The sequence below is a fragment of the Agelaius phoeniceus genome, chromosome 11 (assembly GCF_051311805.1).
Source record: "Agelaius phoeniceus isolate bAgePho1 chromosome 11, bAgePho1.hap1, whole genome shotgun sequence".
NCBI classification, from domain to species: Eukaryota; Metazoa; Chordata; class Aves; order Passeriformes; family Icteridae; genus Agelaius; species Agelaius phoeniceus.
Genome location: NC_135275.1, coordinates 16,158,577 through 16,180,830, shown reverse-complemented (window position 1 = coordinate 16,180,830; position 22,254 = coordinate 16,158,577). Strand labels below are relative to the sequence as shown.

The following is a 22,254-nucleotide window of genomic DNA, read 5'->3' as shown; positions in this document are numbered from 1 at the left end:
GAAAAGGTCAATGTTTCAGCAGTCCTGTCCTCTTCTGCCCCACCATCACACAGGCAGTGGGACACTGAGTCTGTGCAACCCATCCAAAAACTCAAGTATCTCCTGAAGCCAGTGAAATGACCAAGACACAATGCTACAAGCAGAGGAGTGTTTGTATGACTGGCAACCACTCAGTAAATTTCATGTTTTATTTACTCGTATTCAGCCTTGTCATATTAAATTAGATTTCAAAATGCTTGGAAAACATTGGACAAATGCCCTTTATCATTAAAGAAAGATTCATTATCTGTGTGGCATTATTAAACTTGTATCTTATGCCCTTTTTAGTACCATTTTTTCCTAATTACCCAAAGCTTTTTGGCACCAAGAGCACTAATGAAATATCTAAAGGGCTGCAATGTAGCAATATTTTGTTAAAATAGAAAAGGCTTGGATTTATTCTTAAAGGCAAAAAAATGAAGAGTAATGGCAGATATTTGAAGAATATACATTGTATTTGCATTTTCAGAGATTGGCTCATACCTTGATTACCAGATCCCTTGCTTACTCTTAGAGATGGGGTGAATGTGTCTCTTCAGAGACTTGCCAAAGACCCCATGGACCTGTAAATCACAGGCAGCAGCAACTGTGCTTTTTTTTGTGCCTTTGGGTCTCAGAAATGTTTGTGATCTCAGCTGTTTTCATGACCAGCCAAGTGCCACACTGCCATTTTAAACATTGCCCTGTGTCCAGTCCTGTGCATCTGAGCCTGCTGCATGTGGGGGTTTACAGGCAAGCAGAGAATATTTAAAAAACACCTTCCCTCGAAAAACACCCTGCATGTGGCAGTGGTTTTGAGATGGGTTTCCTGGGAAGCCCTGCCCCCCCAGTGCAGACACAATGCTCTGCTGATGGGACCAGGAGCAGCAGCTCCTCAGCCATGAATTATCATGGGAAATTAGGCAGTAAGAGACAAACCAATTATGGATGCTGTGACATATGCCCTCAGAGGGCTTCATCAGCTGCAGCAGCATTTACCTAGTCCTCCACTTTGTATTTCAGAGGGCAAAAGGGCAGCAAACATTAAGGAAAGTGGCCCTCTGAGAGATTTCTCTCTTTCTCATCTACAATGGTGACACTTTTAACAGATGAAGGACAATAAGAAGGCAAGAAATAAACATGACACCTTTATTGGTTTGGATATTTTTAGACAGAGAAACGTGTTATTTAATAGGTAGAAAATATTATAGAATAGAAAGGTGTCTTTGCACTGCTGTAGAGTTTTCCATAAAACAGTGCAAGGAAGTCAGGCAAAAATTTGATGAACAACTCTGAGCTTGGCATTTTTGGTAATTCAGTATAATTTATTGCCTCTTAAGTGGCTTGAGCAGACTCTGCACAAGTTAATTCAGGGAAGTATATGATGGTGTCGCCTAGCAGAAAATGGCACAATGAAATGGGAGCCAAAGGCCAAAAAGACAGCACAAAATGTTTAATAAAGACAATATTCAGCAAGCTGTGTAGGTACACCAGCTTCCTCCACTCTGCAGGGTTTTTCAGAAGGACTGGAGCTCCTGAATTAAGGCACTGATGAATGCAGGCATGTTCAATCAGGAATTACTGGGTGAGATTCAGTTTTGGAGGCTGCAGTCAGCCTCAAAAATCCATTCTCATCACTTGTGGTGAAAAACCACTTGATTTTGTCCTTTGATTTCAGCTTGGGTAGTGTCAGTGCAGGGCAGAGCAGGTAGGACATCTTCCTCCCTCTCTGCAGGGAGGTGTCCCTGCCCCTGGATTTCTGACTACATAGGAGCATGTTCAAGCTTCTGCATAATGGTGGAGCAGGCTCTGGGGTTTTCCTTACTGTCTGTGGCCTCAGACACCTTTGTGCTCTGACACAACCCCATGGAACGGCAGCAGGATCCTCCAAGGAAAAGGCACAGCACGAAGCCTGCTCAGGAACAGCTTGTCTGGGTGATGAAACTGCTGGTTCCTGTGATGACTGGGGAGCCAGCAGGCAGGATTTGTAGTTATAGTATCCCCAGTGAAGAGTTCTTTATCTCCCACTGTGCTTCAAGCTACAGGGTTTAACTGATATTAGCCTTTTTCCAGCTGTTTGAAATCTAGTGAGTAGTGTTGCTTTTCTTCTCCCCTCTGCCACTGCTCTCCTCCCTGATGGGAATATTTTGGCTGTCTTCCCATCTGAAGATGTGTTTGGAAATTTGGATGAGTCCAGGGAGTGAATTGTCTCTTTCATTGTCTCTTTCTAGTGCAAACACCACTAGAGTTATTTGCCTTTATAGTTATTTCCATCTCCACACAGTCATTGTAGAACACCAACCTGCCCCCAGCAGGGGTTCTAACTGTCCTATGGCTGGTCCTCCTCAGCATGAGCTGTTGCCCATGGGTTTCACATGGTGTTTTTGCTAGCAATGATTCCACAAGTATTCAGAGAGGTTTGCTGTCTCTCCACATGCTGCCTGGGCACCAAGCAGAGGCTGCCACACGTGCAGCACACATGGCAGGGGCAGCACAGTGCATGGCCAGCACAGCACACGTACAACATGGGGGGTGTATGACACTGTGAACATGCAGCACCAGGCAGGTACACCTCAGTGTACTTACAACAGTGTGCAGGTACACACAGTGCAGCCAGCACACTGCACATGCCACCATGGTACACATAAACTGTGGTGCATGTTTCAGAATTCCACTCAAGACCAATGCAGTAAGATGTTCCTGTGAATCACAGAAACCATGATACAGGAGAAATATTTTTAATAAGTGATCTGACCATTTTTATAATTTATTTAAAAGCAATAATGTCCTAGGATCATTACAAAGAATGGAATATTTTTTAGTAATAGGCACTAAGGCAGTTCTGTAGCAGTTTTACTGTCTTTATTATCCATTTAACCACCACTTACATTTAGAGATATTAATTTCTTTGTGTGTAGGTACATATACAGTGCTTCATATCACTCCACGATCAAGTTTCTTAGAGAAGAAGAAAATTTTGCATCTAAGATACTGCTAGCCACAAAAATACTTGGGAAGTAACGGGAAATGCAAATGCTGCACAGATGCTTGGAAGGGATCCAAACAAACGCTTTTAAAACCTACATCAAACCTTCCTCTTCTGTTGCTGCTGCTGTGTTATCATGTACAGAGATGTCAAATTACTTAGAAGGCTGAAATCTGTGCAACTCAGCACCTTTCCCATCAGTAAATTAGAGAATCAAAGTGGAATTAAACTATTAGAGGAGGTATTCATGGTGTGAAGAGGCATTAATATGCTTTTAAGGGACAAATTCAACCAGCAGTTGCTTTACCAGCTTGTAAAATGTGCAGTGTGAGCACAGTCGCAGACCTCTCGCTGCTGAGGAAAATCACTTTCTCTGTGCAAACTTTGGGAGCTTTATCATCTGCAAGCTTACCAGGGCTGTATTTGGGCTGCATTTCTCCATGAGACTGGGTGAAAATATCCCAAATCAGGGCAGGTGGTTGCAAAGAGGGATTTTATAAGACAGAGCTTTGTGGCTTGCCTTGCCTGAGAAGGCAGAACCCATAGTGGGAAGGGTGAGGTTGGCAGCAGAGCTGTGCCTGGGGCATCAGTCAGCCCCCTGAGTCAGCCCCTCATCCAAGCTGTTTGCTTGCAGCAGGAGAAGAGGAAAAAATCAAGCATTGCTCTTCTTTCCAAAGTCACCTCAGGTCTCCTGAGGGCAGCAGCGCCCACAATGTAACAAAAACTGCAGCGTTCCTCAGGTTTACATTGTAGTACTCTGGTGCTGTGCTTCTAACTCATCTATAACATTTGTAGCAGAGACATTGCAATAGCAGGGGATTCCAAGCAGGAGGCAAGAAATTGAGTTTCTTTATTTTTATTTATTGCATCCAGATAAAATCTTTTTTTTTTTTTCCTTTTTCTTTCTCCCACAAAATTGGCAATGAATTGGCTAAAAGCAGCTTTCAACCTCTCTGAATTTGTGGGAGCCTAAAACTTTCCCAGGGGAACCCAGCAAGAATTTCCCAGGGAACCTTAGAGTGGTATTGTCCTGGTGAATAATTAAAAAATGATCCTTTGGAGTAGACAGAGAAATATCTTGGAGAAAAGCCAACCAAACCCAGCAATTCCTGAACAGCTCAGGAGAGGACACAAGGCTTCTCTTCCCCATGGGTCTTTGAGTGTCAAGATGATCACCATCATTTCCAAAAGAATCATGGGAGAAACAGCCCCTTTCTAGGTCTGGGAGTTTTCAGTTTGAGTAAATTCCCCAGTCCCTACCTCTGCAAACTCATTTGCTCCTGCCAGTCCTGGCCAAGCTTCCAGATGGGACATGCAATGGGCTGGACGTTGTTCCATCCTATCCCGAAGGCAGCAGCAAAGCTCTTATGAACAGCTTCAAGTCAGCTTAGCAAGTCTGAGCCAGTCCTTTGCTGAATCAATCGCAGAGGAATTTCTAAGTATTGTGAGCCACAGCTGTGCCACTGGTGAGGACACTTGGCCACACCCGAGCAGTGTCCCCAGGAAGCAAGGAACAGCCAGCTGGTATTTGTGTCAAATTGTTGATATGTAAGCAGGGAGCATGCTGTGCATTTAAATCACTTTCACACTAAATTTGGAACAGAAATCATTAAATATTTATTCTGTGCCCAAAATACTGCTCAAGCGCCCTACTTACTGATATTACATATTTTTCACATAGATTTTGCAGTACTGATAATGCATTTATTTTAAAATGGTGATTCTGATGTATTTGTCATGACTGGGATGTTTAATAAAAAGAGAGATCCACGGCCCCAGAGGAAGCCCATCTAGTCACTTCTGTAAATCAAAGTGGCTCATGTGAAAGGAAATTCAAGGGTTCATAATTACCAAGAAAAAACACTAGCTGTAAGTTATTAGTGATGTGTTGGAGACCAGTAAAAACAGATCTTCCAGAACAAAGATACTTAAAAGCCTAATAGAAATTCAGGATTATTTGCTTAGCAGGAGGAGTACTGTATATTCAGTGATGTAATCATACAGCTAGAGTATAATTGCTACAAATCAATTGCTCCTTTCCCTGGGTATGAAAGGTTCAAGTTCTCCTGAAATATGAGGACTGGTTGAAAAACTTAAAAATAACTAAACAGATGCCCCTTGAGTTGCAGTGACCCCAGGGATGGCAATCAGGCATTGACTGGCAGCAGCAATCCAGCCCAGGTTTTGTAGGAGCCCTGTGCATGCTGGAATAGATCAGCTGCAATTATTTCCAGGCTCTGGGCGAGCAGAATAGGGTGCATTTGATAAATTGCCCATGGTCCTCCTATCTGCAATAAGACTCAGTCATTTTTAATTACAGACGCCTTGAAAGCTGGGAGCCAGTGCTGATTGGGCAGCAAAATATTGCTACAATCCTCTCAATAGGGTTTGGAAAAGGATTTCAGTGCTGAACCTGACACGGATGTGATGCTGCCAGTCTGGCCAGAAAGTGGAGATAAACAGCTCACTTGTGGATTTTGCTGAGTAGCTGCAGACATGGAGAGAGTCTGGTCTCTTTCAGGGCCTGCTGGGTCAGGCTAATTTTTTGTTATTTATTTTCACACCTGGTATAATAAACCCTAGGAGGAGGCTAAAAAAGACCAAAACCAGTGTCAGGACCAAGTGTATCTTCCATGGCAAGCAGAATTTACCCAGGCCCATGGAGGAGAGCAGGGGGCACAGAGCAGGTAGTATGCTTCCTATCACTATTAAATTTCTCCATCTCCTGCTTCACGTTATCAAAGAAGGCAATCAACCTTTCCCCCTCTGTCCCTGCCCTGGCATGTCCCTTACAGTACATCCCCCCTTTTCTCCCTGCAGTATTTGCTCTCGCAGTGCCCCTGAGCAGTGATAGGTGCCTGGAAGAAACCCATCACGTGGATCATTATGAGTTATCATTACCATTATCAGCCTCCAGGCACAGGAGGCACCAAAGCCAATGTGCTGCTGTCTCCTTCCCAAAGAAGGACTGCGGGAGGCAGAGGCTTGAGAGGCAGCGACATTGCCTGTGGAGGCCAGGGCTGCTTCAAACGCAGCCAACAGCACCCCCCACACAGCTGCAACTGCGGCGTAGCTAAATCCAGTTCCAGGGTGGAATAAGCACTCCTACCTCAGCACACAGGGCTATTTCTGACTCCAGAACCTGGATGCTGTGGGAAGTCTTATCTTCCTGCAGATGCTTATCAGGTCTGGAGAGCAGAACCTGGCACCTGCAAAGGAGGGAGAAGAGAGAGAATGATGGCTTAACAGACTTTATCAAGGGACTGAAAAGCCTTTCCAAAGCACCTACAAATACACTACCCAGAAATAGATAAAGAGGTTATCTTATTGCAAACTGCAGTTTCCAGCAGTGCAGGCAGAGAGGGTAACTCCATCTCTTCAATGCCCTGCCAGTCCCCAGTGGGCAGCTACCACTGCACAGGACACAGACAACTGTTCCCACTGTGAGAAACTGACCCTCAGCTGGCTGGAATTCTCCCTTTAAGGAGGCAGTTTGCTGAAGAAAGGAAACTTGCTGTAAATGCTCTGTGTGCAGGGCAAGGAGACTGAGCACTGATAGGAGAAATGCTGAACTGAAGCACCCCAGCTCTTGCACCATCTGCATCTGCAGCAGCTGAGTGCCCCACGGTGCCTCCCTCCCCATCCCACATTTCCCTGATGTCAAGGCTTAAGTAGAGCTGCTGGCCAGCAGCTCTGGTTGGCCCCTGCTTTGCTCCTGCCACAGCCCTGGTGCAGCCAGGATCCCAAAGTAAATATTAGCTGAGTGTGCATGAACAGGTGAAAAGAGCAACAGTTTAAGCCACTCTGTTTGGGAGACTCAGAAATCTATATAACACTGTTACCAAGAAACAAGGATTGCTTCCTCTGCTATTTTAGGAAACAGTGAAACAAATGGAGCCTAGGGCACACCAGGATTTCTATTTCCACTCTGTAAATGAGTGTTATTACCAAGAGGCAGTGTTTTCCAGTGGCACTCTGTAGCCAGACTCTATTCATGCCTGAATCAAAGGATGTGCTAGTTGAACCTGCCCACTCACACACTCCCATTATCCAGTTCTTTAAAGTGCCCTGTTGCAAGGTGCAAACTCTCTAGTCCCTCACAGCATGTGCCCAAGGATGTGACAGCAAGTCCTCAGGACAAGGTATCATTTACTTGGCACTACCTCTTGCACTAAGACAGGCTGGCCCTCAGCAGCTCCTCTGCTTCCTTTTTCAGTTGCTGCTGAAATTTCTCATCTTTATGAGCTGTAAGATATTTTTAAGTAGTCTTTGCCACCTATTTTTCCTCTTTTTTCCCTTTCATTTTCACCTGATACTGTACAGAACTCAGAATTGTATTGCAAAATTGCTTTTCTAAAGCAAGAGGTACAGCCAAGCAAAAACTTGTTTCATGTTTTGATGGCATGTTGCCAAAGGGCCGAATTCGTAGTAGGTGACATCCAGAAGAACAAATGATCTCTGATGCTGGACTCCTATAAACACCAAGAGTAGCAGCCAGTGGGCACCAGGTGATTGCTGGGGGCTGGCACTGGGCAGCCTTGTCAAAAATCAGGACCTGCTCTGCAGTCAGTGTCAAAGTGAGGGTGAATCCTAGCTGGAGTCTCTGTACATCCCTCCAGAGATGTTTTCTGATCCATACCCAGCATACTGCATATATAAGGCAAATCATCTCAGGCTCATTAAAACAGCACCATCTGAGCTGGAATAGGGATAGGAGCTAGTGGGTGCAGTTGGTGACTGGCAAGAAGCAGAGAGTGCCCCAGCACCAGAGTCTGCTCTCTCTCTTTGCTTCCAAATCTCATGTTCAGAGCAGGTGATTTGCAAATGACTTCATGTTCTGGCAGGGGAAGTTTAGAGTGGCTATTAAGGAAAAATTTCTTCACTGAAAGCACAGGTCAGGCATTTGAATAAGCTGCCCATGGAAGACGTGGAATCACTATCCCTGGGAGTGTTCAAAAGGTGTGTGGATGTGGCCCTTGGGGACATGATTCAGTGGTGAACATGGCAGTTTGGGTTAATGGTTGGTCCTTTCAGCCCTAAGGATTCTATCATATTCCATGGCCACAGGGGATTTCAGAGGAGGCTAAACAGGACAAGAGATGGGTCTTTCTCTTTCCTCTTCTAGACAGCCCCTGCAACTCCCTGCCATCAGTGCACAGAGATTTTACAAAGGCACTAATTGCTTCCAGCTTTCATAAATATTCTGGTTTAGGCCTTTAACCAGGATTAATAAAAAGAGTGTGGGTTTGTTTGGTTTTCATGCAAATGCAAGCCTCCCTGAGGGAGATATTCTGTTAAACTCTCCCCAATGGCTGCTTTAAGCAGAGTTCACTCCTTCTGAGGGTTTCTCCCAAGCCTTGGGTCCTGCCTGCTTGCTTGCACAGGCAGTGCCACTGCACTTGGTGCCACCACACAGGAAGTCTCTTCCCAAAGCCAAGGCCTCTGCTTCAGCTCTGCTTTTCTTTACAGTAATTTCCACAAATCATTATCTATACTGATTTCCTCTGTCTAATGGAAAAAACTGGAGAGAGATACAATCACTGCAGTAGCGATTTTTCTAATATCAGCAGGTTCTTTCCTCTGACACTGTATAAAATGGAAAGAAATTTGAAACATTTCACAGTTTCACAATTTCACTTTTACTATTCTTCATCCAAGTCTGTTTTCGATACCTGAGGTCACCTGGAATCTCCTTTGCTCAGCTGCAGTGGCTCCAATCATGAGAGATGGGAAGCATTTCGCCCTTGGCAGGGATTGGTGTGTGTGTATTTGCTGCTTCTTGTTTGTAGTGTAAACAGGCACAGGCACGGAGGTGGAGTATTCCCACACGGTGAGTATTGCCCCTTACCGGAACTTGCAAGAGAGCTGGTAATGCAGGTACTTTGGATCTCATTTAGTAATTATTCTGGAAAGTGTTTTAGCAGATGCAATTAACTCATGATGCTGGGAACAAATATGTAGTGGCAGATTTTTAAAACCTCCTGGAGCCTGTTCCAAAGTGATAAGCTAGAAAGGACCATGGGTTTTGCAGCTGTGTTTCATCTTGAAAACAAACTTAGCCATCCAACATTAGCCATCCTTTTAATCCAAAGAGCCTTTGTTTTAAGCATCCTGAGAAACTAGCAATAAAAACCAATACAACATCAAAAATTACTTAGCTAATGCTCCTATTTATCTACATTTACCCACTCATGATGGGTAATTACACAAGTACCCACTGTAAAATAATACCACTGGAAGTTAGCCACACATAATTTTCATGATCATTCTACTTCTTCCCTTCCTGCACAGTGCCTTCCAGACACTGCCTTGCAATAAGATGCAAACAACTGCAAGTGAGAGATGTTTTAGAGAAAGCTGCATACATCTCTCTGGACAAATGTGGCATTTAGAAAGACAAAGCAAGAGGCCCGAGAATTTTTGACCTGACTCTTTACTTTATCCAGTAAAAAGCATGAATGTTCTTACTGCACATTCAAATACAGTCACTGTGAAAATGTGGATGTGTGAATTAAGGAAATAAAGTGTTGATCACATTGACTGTGATATGTCCCTGTTTCTCTGGACCAGCAAAATGTCCAAATGAACCATACCTCAATATTCAGTCAGGCCTTTCAAAACATAACCAAGTTCAAAGTTCTCTAGTGAGCCAAATCTCACCCACTAAAGGACAAGTATATTTCTGAAGGCTCTTAAAAAAGAACATGCATGTTTTTTGGTGGTTGTATGTATCTATCTTACATCAATTAATTTAAGGAATCTTTTCTGACAATCTGTCAGAAAAGTCAATTTGTCTTTATAGTCAGATACTCAATGTCTGTGATGTTCCTACCAGCAAAAGTTATTTCTGTCATCCCCAGCTGCTTTCCTCTAGTGAATCCACCTCTGCAGAGTTACTGCAACAATCAGAGTAATCACCATAGAAAACCTTTCATAAAAAATGGTCCAATTTTCCTCTGATCATCATCTGACAGAGCTTTGTTGCTGTTTTGTCCAGGAGAGGGAAGACAGAGAGCTGCAGCTCCTGAACATCTGCCTCCTCAGCTACGAGGGAGAGCACCTGCAGCCTCATGTCACAGATTTTTTTTCTATTCTCCTATACAATAAACAACATTTCTTTTTTGGAAATCCCAAAGACTTCTGCTTTCTCCTCTGTTGTGTTATCACCTATAGATAATATCATCATATGCACTGATGTAATTTATTCAATTTTCTTCTGCATTGGCACAACTGGACTCAGGACAAGGATTTTTTTTCTGATGGATACAATAAAAATGGAATCAATCAAAAGAAAGAAATGCAAAACTAAAAGACAACTAAAAAAATAAGTGAACTTTGCTGAGGAAGAGACTTTTGAGACATTCCATCACCCTTGCAGTGGTTATCCTTGCATTAGCAATGTTAGGGGCCAAATGGCACTAGCAGGTGCTGTATGACCTGTCCCCTAGCAGTACAACCACACCTTGGGTGAGCAGGGTTGTTTGCATTACAGCAATGATATCATGCTACTTCTAGTTTGTCTGGGAAAAAATAAATAGGGAGGCATGAAATTAAATGATACTGAGAAAGGCTGAGAGGGGCTGAAAGTCTTTTCTAACTTCAGCTTGGACAGCTCCTTTCAATGGGAAGCACACAGAAAACCTTGTTTGCAGGAACTTTACAATTTTGCTCTTCCCCACGGAGAGTTTGTCATCCCCAGGTCTTCCCACATTTCTGGCAGGACACACACCATGCCAAGGTGATGTGCAGAACACCACAGCTCGAGCAGATAAGGCTGATGAAAACGGGGAAAGCCATTTTTCACTCACTACACCAATTTTTCAGCCACTTCTCATGGCTTTTAGAAATGTAGGACCCAGAAGTTTTTCCAGACTCATCTGCTACTCTGAGCTTTTAATTAGAAGTAGGTAAAAAGCTCAGAAAGCCCAGCTGTTGTGAAAACGCGGGAACACATCGTGAGAAGCAGTGCCTATCTCCTCTCCCGCAAGCTATTCTCACAGCCCCATCACCATGAGCCAATGTTTATCTATTCTCCCTAAATATTTATTAACATGAATTAACAGGTGACAGGTATTTTGACATTTAGAAAAGAAGCACTGCTAATTGAGCAGAAAAACAAAACCTTGAAAACACCCACCGACCACAAATACTCAAATACATGTAAATGAAGTCTCAATCAGATCTGAAAATCACCAAAAACTAAACCATTGCATACACGATGCCTTCACTGACTCATCCCTCAGAGAGCCTCCTGAAGTTCTCAGCTTGCCCCAGGTAATCTTCAAAGCAGAACACCACGATATCATTACACATGTAATAATTAGTGACTTGGATGAAACCTTTACCAGCAATATCACTTTTCAATTAAGACTTTTAGCTGCACTGAGGTGCAAGAAGAGCTGCTTGGTGCAAAACAAATGCTGTGAGCCTCAGGTCTGCGGGGTTTCATGTGGCTCAAGATGCTGTGAGGACACAGTGTGGGGCTGTGGGGGCACCAGGGGCACAGCAGGGACATTGGTGTCCGTGGGGACATTGAGGACACAGCAGTGTCTGTGTTGGTTGTGGAGGTTCAGAGAGACAGTGGGTCCTGTGGGGACACCGCAGTGCCTGTGTGGGGCTGTGGGGACATTGAGGACACCGCGGTGCCTGTGTGGGGCTGTGGGGACACTGAGGACACCGCGGTGCCTGTGTGGGACTGTGGGGATATTGAGGACACCGCGGTGCCTGTGTGGGGCTGTGGGGACACTGAGGACACCGCGGTGCCTGTGTGGGGCTGTGGGGACATTGAGGACACCGCGGTGCCTGTGTGGGGCTGTGGGGACACCAGGGCACAGCGGTGACTGTGTGGGGCTGTGGGGACATTGAGGACACCGCGGTGCCTGTGTGGGGCTATGGGGACACCAGGGCACACGCTCAGCACCCCGCAACTCCGGGACCCCCGCGGCCATGGCGCCGGCGAGGCGTGCTCCGGGCATGCGCGGGGCCCGCTCGCCGCTCGCTCCCCTCGGCCCGCGCGTGCAGCACCGCGGCCAGCGCCCGCGCGCACGGGGCGGGGCGGGGTTGGGCGGGGGCGCGCGCGGGCGCGGCGGCGCGCGGAGCCGGAGCCGGGCACGGGCACGGGCACGGCGGCGCCGAGCGGAGCGCAGCCCAGCGCGCTCCACAGCTCGCCCGGCCGAGCCCAGCCGTCGCCGCCGCGATGTTGGACCCGTCGTCCAGCGAGGAGGAGTCGGAGGAGCTGGTGGAGGAGGAGAGCGGCAAGGAGCCGCTAGCACCCGCCGCGGCGCGGCTCTCGCCCAGCCGCCCCGGCGAGGGCCCGGGCGGCGGCGGAGGCGGCGGTGCCGGCGGCGGTGGGAGCGCCGGGGGGCTGCAGCCCGGCGGGCGCGGCAGCAGCGCGGCGCGGCCCGCCAGCCCCAGCCCCTCGGTAGCCAGCGAGAAGGAGAAGGATGAGCTGGAGCGGCTGCAGCGGGAGGAGGAGGAGAGGAAGAAGAAGCTGCAGCTCTACGTCTTCGTCATGCGCTGCATCGCCTACCCCTTCAACGCCAAGCAGCCCACCGACATGGCCCGCCGGCAGCAGAAGGTACCGGCCGTGCGCTGCCCTGCCCTGCCCTGCCCGGCTCTGCCCTGCCGGCCGGGCTCTGCCTCTCCTCTCAATCACCCACCCACCTTTGGCTGCTCCCTGCCTGCCCCTGCCATCCACCCACCCTCCTGCCCCCTTCTTACCCAGCCGGTGTTGACTTACCCCTGTGCACGCTCTCTAGATCCCCCTCTGTCCGCATCCCTGCCCACTCCTCTCCTCTCCTGCCGCTCCCGGGCCTGCAGCTCCCCGGGCACCCCAAGGGCACTCCCGGCTCAGGGCACCTTGGGCCCACGCGGTGCGCTTTGCTGGCAGCAGCCCTGGCTCGGAGCTCGGGGCAGCCCCCTGACCCCCTGTCACCCTTCGTGCTGCTCCCCGACATGCTCTCCCACACAGAGCCGGTGACATACATCGCTGCTTCTAGTTACGCAATCTAGTCGCGATTCGGGAAGTTTGGGATGTTGGCCTCTAAAGGTTGTCGAAAGGAGAGAAGTGGGTTATATTGCTGGGAAACGCCAGGCACGTGCTGTTGCCTCCTGCAAAGGGACTCCGCAACTCCATGCTTACTGCAAAGTTTGCTTAACTGGGAGTGCTGGCACTGACTTGGGGAGTTGCTGAGTCTCATTTCAACTTCTTGCAAGTGTTTATGTTTCGCGAGCTCCCCAAGACCGCCTTCCTGGCGAAATGCATCAGCAGAGGTTTGCGGTGAAGTCTCTGCCACAGTCCTGACTCGTCCTCCCCCAGTGTGTCACCACAGCAGGGCCGTGTGCTGCTCCACGCAGAGGCTGGGCAGGAGCGCTTCACCTGGGCTCCCCATCTCCAGGAGCTCTCTTGGAGCTTGTTTCTCCTCTAAGGCACAAGCTCATGGGCCAGGGCAGAAATTAAGTTTCTTCTGGATCTGGACACAGGCATCTTTCAGTCAAATGTAGCCAACTTTTTCCCTGTGGCAGAGAGAGTTGATCTGTGATGTAATGTAGCTCTCTGAAACAGCTGGCTGATTTTTTGTCACCGTTTTCGGTTGAGTTTCTTAGATGGCAGTTTTAGCCTTGATCCTGTTCTGTGTTCACAAATGACCTTTGCAATTCAGGCAGACTCCTGGATGTATTGATGCAAACGACATTCAGTTCTGCTACACCACAGGACTATTATTAGTCATTGCAACATACGGAGGTAGGAAAGTGTATCCGTACTGTATCATGTAGTTTAAAGGCAATATAGGACAATCTGTTGCTGGAAGCTTGAATGATCTGCTTTTGTTTGCTGAGCAAAGTACATAGCTGAAATTATAGCCAGGTTTGGAGTTTCTTTTATCTGTTCTTTCTCCCTACAATGCTTTTCAGCAGATTGTGAATTTCCAAAGTCGTTTTGGCTTTTGTTTCCCGTGCAACTTCTTTGTGTTAGAGAAAGATGATGAAACTTACATTATTATTAGTTAGTTTCACTGAAATACAAACAACTAAGTCCTGCAACTGCATGTAAAAGTGAACTGAAGATGAAACTTACATTATTGTTAGTTTCACTGAAATAAAACCAAGTCAGTCCTGCAATTGTTTCTCACATAAAAGTGAACTGAAATTGATGAGCAGTTTATCCAAAGGAGCATGCAGCATTTTAGCAGTTCAGAGAAGAGTGGCTGGGAAGGACAGTTTATAATCCCTGAAATCAAAATAGGGCCCTGTGAAAGGACAGAAGGGAGAGGAAAAGGTGGGGAATAAAGTGCAGGTGAAACAAAGAAATGAGGAGTAATGAGAAAAATTACAAAATGGCAGCAATATTCAAGGCTATGTGGAAGTTACACAGGATCTTGGGAGGAAAGAATCCATTCTCTGTGAAATGAAGAACATAGGGAAACATTTCTGGCTTATTAACATAGCTAAAATAGGTGTGTCTTGGGGGCTGACCCTCTCCCCTCAAACTTAGCAGTGAAATAGAATTGGGAAAGCTAAATTTACCATGATAATACATGTCAAATTGAATTTACCCTTTAAAAGGTGAATTAATTCTGTTTTTTTTTTTGTTTTCTCTATATCCCTATATTCAGTTGTCATGATCCTTGCCCTTTTTTCTTTGCCACGACTCCTGTTGAAGTCAATTAAAGGACTACCAGAGCCTGGAGTTTGTTGATGAACTTCATGTGCTCCTTTGCTTTGCTTTCCTAACACATCCCTCTGGGAAAGGCCCTTCCTTCTCTGGCTGGAGGGAGACCAGAGGGTGAAGGTGAGGGACTTGATTCCTCTTGAGCACTGAGCTTCAGTTGCAGTGTATTGGTTGGGTCTTCAGTAATGATAAAAGTGTCAGGTGCCCAAGACTCACCAGAGTGGAACAAATGCGTTTTGCTTCTTAGAGGAAAGGTGAGAGAAAACTGGATTTTGGTCCTGCTCTAATGGGGGCTGTTGGGTCAGTTTGCTCATCAGCAGAAGAGAGATAAACTGCTTCCTTTCCCATGTGCCATTTGCCTCTCCACCCTCACAGTCTGCAGTTTGCCAGGGAATTGTTTCATCCTTGAAGAAATAAGGAGCAGAAGATCCCCAAGTATTGTTATTTGCAGTCTCCAGGCTGGTGTGCGGGACCACGCTCCCTCCTTTCCCAGTGGTGCTGGACACAGAGGCTGCAGGGGCTGCTGCTTGATCCCCTGCACATGCAGGGCCCTGGAGATGCCAGGGCTGACCCTGCCCATCTGCCCTCTGCAGTCACTGCCCATGGACAGGGTGTCTGGGAGCCCCACTGGGGCCCTGCCCAGGTGAGGGGACCTGGCTCCACACCCATGTCAGGGAGGTGCCACCATAGAGGTGTCTGGGTAGAACTGTGCAGCAGTGAGTGCTGGGAACCTGTCCCCAGCCCTACTCAGCAGGTTCTGCCCAGTGCTGGAAGGAGAAGGATGAGGTTTGGCCTCACCTGGCTCACAGCTGTAGAATGGGTGATGCTATGACCCCAAGCACAGCCCAGGCAGGGACCATGGCTTTGCAGGTGAGGCAGTGAAGCTGTTGCCCTGCAGAGTGGTTTCCTGTCTGGGGTATCTGATATCAGCCAGCCCACCTCCACCACAGCTGGAGGACCACAGCTGAGATGGACTGTGTTGCAGCCAGCCCCTGCCAGGCTCCCAGAGCCCAGGCAGCTTCTAATAGCTTCACCTTCTTTGCAATTTCCTCAGATAAGAAGGTGTTGATTTTGTTGTGGCCGCAGCACTGAATTCTTGCCTGGGCTGTGGATCCCTGTGTTGCTCCCCTGGGGTGTGTAATCCTCCCTCCTTGATCCTGCAGTGCTGCTGTGTCAGAGCTGGCTGGTGCCCCGGGGGCTGGGAACACAGTGGCACAGCGGGCACCAGTTGTGCAGCCACACACGCATGTGTAGTGCTCTGGAGCTGGAAAATGCAGCCTGGTGTTCTGCAGCACCCATGAACCACCCTGGAATAAAGGGAACTGTGTAGTTAAGGTGCTGTTGCACCACAAAGGTAATTACCTGCTGTTTGATAAATTAGAATGTATATGAGAGCGGAGAGAGCAGCGGAAACGTGTGAATGGATGGTGTAGCTGGGTACTTACTGCATGTGGGCATGACAGCACTGCTTGTTTACACCAGCAGTAAGCTCTGTGTTTCAGATTTCCAGATTAACTTAAGCAGAAGCCACTCAGAACTGGTATTCTTCTGATCCTGACACCCCAGAAATTTCAGCCACAGAGGAAAACCTGTTTTTTACATGAGTGTGTTCAGGTCTACACCTCTGCTTTGGGTTTATTTTGATGTTTATGGGATAAGGCTCCACTTGAGTAACTACGCATCTGTGATGTCTACCTGTAAGTTCTTCTATTTACATCTCACTAGCACTATTTCCCAAGGAAAAAGAAAAAAGGCTTATTAGATACCTGCCTGTGTTGTCTTTGCTTCCCACTTAGGTTTCTTTTTTAAGCCACCACTGAATTCCAGGCACATTAGAGATGCAGACAATGGTCTGCAAGATACTCATCCTTGTAAAGCTTGGTGAAAATAGGGAGATTTCATTTTTATCTTCTACCCCAGATGGGAGGAAGGTGCAGTGTGTGGGCAGCCATTATTAGACACTGGGGAATCTGAGCAAGAGACCAACTGAATGAGGAAAACCTCCCATCAGAGCTTACAATATTGCTGGATATGGAAGGCTCCAGCCTCATGATGCAGCTCAGGAGGAAAGTGGCTTTGCCAGCTCCATGGCTCTCAGAACAATGTGTTTTATTACTGCAGATGGCACTGAGCTTGGTAATTGCATGGCCAGGATGTGTGTGGTCTTTTCTCTAGATCATGCTGGTTTGTTGGAAGTGGAGTGGAGACGACCAGCCGTGCTTGGTGCCTCTTCCCACTTGATCCCAGCTGTCTGAAGCCTTTGGGAAGACAGCTCAGCCAGCAGCCTAGGGATGTTGGACAAGGTGTGTGTCTGTAGTGGTGCAAACCAAGCCTCCTTGGATGTGGGTTGTAACTTTTGCTAAATATCTCTGCAGCACGGCAGTCAAAAGGCACAGCACAGCCCTGGAATTGGTGTTTGTTCATTCAAAATAGCATAAACTGAAAACACTTGTTGGGAAAGGGGCAGCAGGAATAACTTTTTAGGAGATAAAATGAGGAGAGCACATTAGGTCAGACATTGTTGCAGCTGTGGTTGCCACTGCCTGTCTTCCTTCCTGCAGAACAAGGGAGAAGGCAGGCAGGAGAGTAAATCAGTTCTTAGTGGAATAAATGCAGGATGAAAAAAGTTCCAGATTTGTTGCAGATTACCAGGGCTACTCCTGGGAGAAGAGGCTCATGATTTGGGTCCCTGTGTTAGCCTGTGGGATGACGTCAGGTGCATTAGCAAAATTCTCAGTCAAATTCAGCAAAGCACTTAAGCTTGTGCTTTGCTGAATGGTGATTGATTTAAGCACAGTGCTTCATGCAGAACAGGTGTGAGGGGTCAGAAACTGTTCAATTGGTTACAATGCATCTTAAAATACTGAATTCCTGCCATTTCAGCAGGCACAGAGATGCTACAAGAGTTAGGACACAGTAAAGCTAGTGCAGCTTTCCAAATAACCACATCTTCCTTATCGTGGGTTGGATTGTTACTCTCGTGCCATACTTACACAAGTTCTCTCATAAAAGCACCAGAACACTGTTCTTCTGGGACAGACAGAACTCAGGTGGTGTTGGGACTTGTTTTAGCAGTTTTCTGCTGGAGGAATTTGTTTTTGTGATCAGATTCTGCTCTGCTGGTCCCAAGAAACCCTTGGAGATTTTTGGTTTTCTCAGCTCTGCAGGGCAGGAGAGGTAAAGACGATGCTCTGCTTGTTTTCTGTCTGTCCCTCAGTTGCTGTCTAGTGCTGTTTAGGAAGCAGCTGCAAGGTGCAGGCAGCTCTCAAGCATGAGCTATACCTCATGCACAGCTCTGTAGCTGCAGCAAAGCTTGCAGGAATATTATTCTTGCTATGCCTATACAAACCTGGAGGAATAGTTAGGGGCTGGCTTCACCACTTAGATGGCTCAGTGTGGGCACAGGCCACTGCCACCATCAAATGAGGGCTGTGTGTGTGGCTGGGCTCGTGGCTGGGGCTGTGCCCAGCTCTGTGCCAACCCTGAAGTGAAGGTGAGCCTGCTTGCAGAGCATCACCATGGCAAGGAAGGTCTGGCACATCTTAGATGCTGTGCTGCTTAGCAGTGTGGAGTGCAGAATGTGATTACTGCGCTCAAGTTGTCTGGGATCTGCAGAAAACAGTTGTTTTCAGTTAAAACACTTATAATTTATTTTGCCAGTGTCTTATCTTAATTTAATTTTAGGAGATATTAAATATTTGTCATACTTTGGCTATTTATATACTTGCAGTTTATTGGATTGTGAAGTGGGTAATTAAATAGGCTGTGAGCTTGGTCGTTGGCTGTTGTAAAACTTTGCAGTTCCTGATCCATAGCCTGACATTTCAATTATTGTGGGTGGCACCTCTTGGGCCAGAGATGCTACTAACTAAGAGTGGAGAAGACTTATCTGATCATGCAGCTCCAAGCCCTGCTACAGCCCATTGTTTCAAAAGGTGTAATTTATGGCCTTGCTTTGCATAGTCTAGACACTCTCCCTGAAGCACTTTGCCTCTTGCACAACTTGTAATTTTTTTTGCTGAATGGTGAGTCACTTGTTCTCCATTTACCTCTGTGGAAAGTGGTCAGCAAGTCATTTCCCTATGCAATTTTTTGTTAGCTGGAGAAATATTTAATTTGTTTTTAGTTTATTTAGCTGGAGCAGCCCAGCCATCACAGCTCTGCTACTAGCAGTGTATATATACAAACCCCAGAGCTGCTGCCAGTGCTGTAGTCCAGAGTGGTACAAGGTAAACATCTTCTTTCTTTTTCATGATGTAAACTTGATCAGTATGTTAAGTCTAATCAATACAGTATGATCAATAAAGCTGTTGCTTGGAGAGTATTGATGTGAATCCAGCTAGTGGCTTCAGCAGTGCCAGGGTTTCACCCCCAAAATGATCTCAATAAATCAGATATTTTAGTGTGCCTTTGAGCATTAAGACTAATTAAAACAGTAGAGTTCTCTTAAAGCAGCAGACAAAGGGACTTTCCTTGGTGATGAGCAGCTCTTCTCCATTTTTGTCACCCAGGAGGGTGGGAGGGGTTTGATGGATGGCCCCTCAAAGGTGTTCCCTTCCTGGAAATAGAGCAGGGTGAGGTCCAAGGGAAGGTGCCACCTCCCTGCCCAGCTCTTTTAGAGCATGGTGCAGGCATGGCAGGACAATCAGAATTTTCTCCTCACATTGGACGCTCCTTATGCAAGTGGCACCACCAGCTCCCAGTGGATCAGAACTGGGCCACCCTTCTTGGAGGGGATGCTCCAAGGTCCAGCAATAGGGTCCAGCTGCCTCTTCATGAGGATGGGTGAGGGGAGATGTGAGAGATGGAAGGTTCCTGGGCAGCTCCCCTGGGTCATTACCAGGGAGGTACTGACAAAAATACACAGATCATCCTAGCCTGGCACTTGCTTAGCAAGAAGTTATTTGTGGGTACAGAATATTTGAGTTGCTTCAAACAGGTTTTCCTCTGAATTGTGTGGGCTTCATTTTTAGGACAGGACATAAAGTGCAGTTGCTGAGTGTTTAATGTTAACCTTTTGAAATTGTTGTTTGAAAAGGTGCTTTTAGTGATAATATTTGGTATTGTTTGTCTGTGATTCAGGCTGATAAAGTCAGACATTTTCTAGAATTTAAACACCTGAGTCAAAGTGTCATGCAAATATTTATTCATCTTGGGGTAAGTCGTGCTGTGTTTGTAGTTGTCATAGTTCAAAACCTGTCTGTCTACTTCACAGTAAGGTTGGGAGCTTGGACTTTTAGTAGTGTCAGGTATATAGTGACCCTCATGGGTGTCTCCCCATACCTAAATGTTAATATTTGATGAAGAAACTTAATGAAATCTAGATTTAGTCATGTTTTTTAGTGACGGTGCTGTGGTGTTTATCTTTGGGGATTGGCAATACAATGTGCACATCTTGAAGGAACCTCACTGACTTTGGTAGGACTGTGGGCTGATGCCACAGTGCATTTGTGTAATACCCTGACAAACAGGGCTGATGGTCCAGCACTGCCCTTTTGTGATCTCGTGTGCTAAATTAGGGTGACATTCGCACAGAGGCAGGGCTTTCAGACTTTCTAAAATGAAGAATCTTCAAATCTAGCTTTCTCTGTAGACCCTCTGCAGACCCCCTTCTGCTCCCTTTTTGGGGTGGGATTTAGATCCACAATTGATGATTTAGGTTTAGCGTTTATGAGCTGGATCTGCTCCTGTACAAGCATGGAGCAGAGTGACCCTGTCCCTGCAAGTCTATCACTCGCTGTATGTCTTCAGCCAGGTGATGAATTTTGGGGGGGAAAATTTCAATAAACTTTTTGGCAGTGGAAAAGAAGTATTTGTTTAGGATGTTATTGTTGCCTGAGGCACTTCTGCAGGAGAAAGAGGCCTCCTATCCAGAGCAGCTGCAGCACCGCAGTGTGCACAGGCTCAGTTCAGTCTCTTGGAGCAGGGATAAAAGGGGGTGGTTTGGCTCCCAATTGCCTGTCTGGCACAGGGGAGGACAGTAATAGGGAGGAAAGGCTGTTTTCCAGGCACACACCTTGAGGAGCTACTGATAGAAGAAACTGTTTGTTAATAATTGTCCTCTTGAAACAGTCTCACGGGTTGCCTTGTAAAGAGCAGTGTCTGCTCTAGCATTTGAATTTGATTTCTAGCATTTGCATTTGATCCTGAGAACCCATTGAGCTGGAGAGGACGGCACTAGGAGTTTGCAGATTCTGTAAGTTTGTAGCAGCCACTGATGTCTGTTAGTTGCAGTGTGCTTTTAATCCATGAAGTCTGTGGGGCTGGCTGACTCCTCTGGGATGCCATTCTCCCTTTCCTGGGGAATTTAAGTTACCAAGGCACATGATGCTAAGTTGGCATTGCCCTGAGGTGCAGAAGGCTTCAATCCTGTTGAACGGTTTTACTGCTTTGAGCACCCCAACATGTGACTACAACCCACAAGTTTTTCCCCACCTCCACATTGCAGGGGAGCAGCCCCATGCTTTCCTCAGAGCCCCTCAGAGAGAGACAGTGATTTACCTTTGTAAAATACACATGGGTGTGTGCATGAGGGTCATTTCAGAGCCTGGAGTGTCACAGCCAACAAACAGACTCTGGCTGGCACTGGAGAGGACAAGGTGCCTGGCTGGTGGGATAAAGGGACTTGGCTGTTAGGGGGAAATAGACCAGTAATACTAAATACAGCTCTGTGCTCAGTGATGCTGGTTCTGCAAGAAGGCACTCACTCATCTGATTTCCTGTTGGTGCTTTCCTTGGGAATGAGCTGTTATCCCAAGGAGTGATTTGGGGTAGCCCTGTCCAGCCAGTTGGCCAAGTGAACCTAAATACTGTAGAGACACTTTGGGAAGAAATTTCTGGGCTTGCTCTGGCCAGCCTTGACATGTGGCTGGTACAAGTGGCTGTGGAAGGGAGAAGCTGCTCCATGAACAGCAGATACACCCTGTGTTCCACTCAGTGCTCCCCTCAGGTGTCCCTATCCCTGTCTGATGGGTGTGGGCTGGGAAGGAAGGAGCACTTAGGTGTTATGTTTTAGGCACAGAAAATATGGGATTATTTGGGAACAATTAGTTGCAGCCATCCAGAAGTTCTGTTGGACTGTTGCTGATGCTGTAGTTTTGGCAAGGAGGTACTTCCACTTTGCCTGATGTGCTGTTGCAGGGGGTCAGCTCCTCCACACCTCAGCAGCAGAGAATTTAGGCAGCTGGAAAGGGATGTGGGTATCACATAAGCAGAACATCAAGCAAAAGGCAATTTTCTTCTAAGATGCCAAACACCTTTTCCTAGTTCAGCAAGAGGGTAGAAATGCTTTGCATGTTGCATGTGACGAGTTTACTTTTATTGTCACCACCTTCCTTCCTTCCTTCCCAGCAGACTGCTCCCATTCTCCTTGCAGCCAGAGATGATGACAGACTCGTCTCTGCCTCAGGAGGAAGCTAATGGGGTGACGCAGCAGGAGCCAGCTGCCTTGCTACCTGCATGGTGACACTACAGGGGGAAGGACAGCCACAGCCAGCACTTCTTCAGCCACAGGCCAGGCTGCATGACCTGTGCACGCTGCAAAAACCAGCTCTGTGCCTCCCACCCTTGCTCTGCAGAC

At 47.0% G+C, this 22,254-nt stretch overlaps 1 protein-coding gene across 11 annotated transcripts in view; it reads left to right on the top strand.

Annotated features, from left to right (window-relative positions):
- Positions 1-12,070: 12,070 nt before the first annotated feature.
- The window catches only part of CADPS (calcium dependent secretion activator), a 206,436-nt gene continuing 196,252 nt past the window's right edge, over positions 12,071-22,254 (top strand). For 9 of the 11 annotated variants that reach the window (XM_077184357.1, XM_054640035.2, XM_077184355.1 and 6 more), the window contains exon 1: positions 12,072-12,581. In XM_077184357.1, coding sequence (XP_077040472.1) covers positions 12,201-12,581 — 381 coding nt within the window. In that variant the 5' untranslated portion in view covers positions 12,072-12,200. Of the gene's footprint in view, positions 12,582-22,254 lie in introns of all 11 variants that reach the window. The other 2 variants (XM_077184356.1, XM_077184358.1) reach the window with 1 other exon arrangement.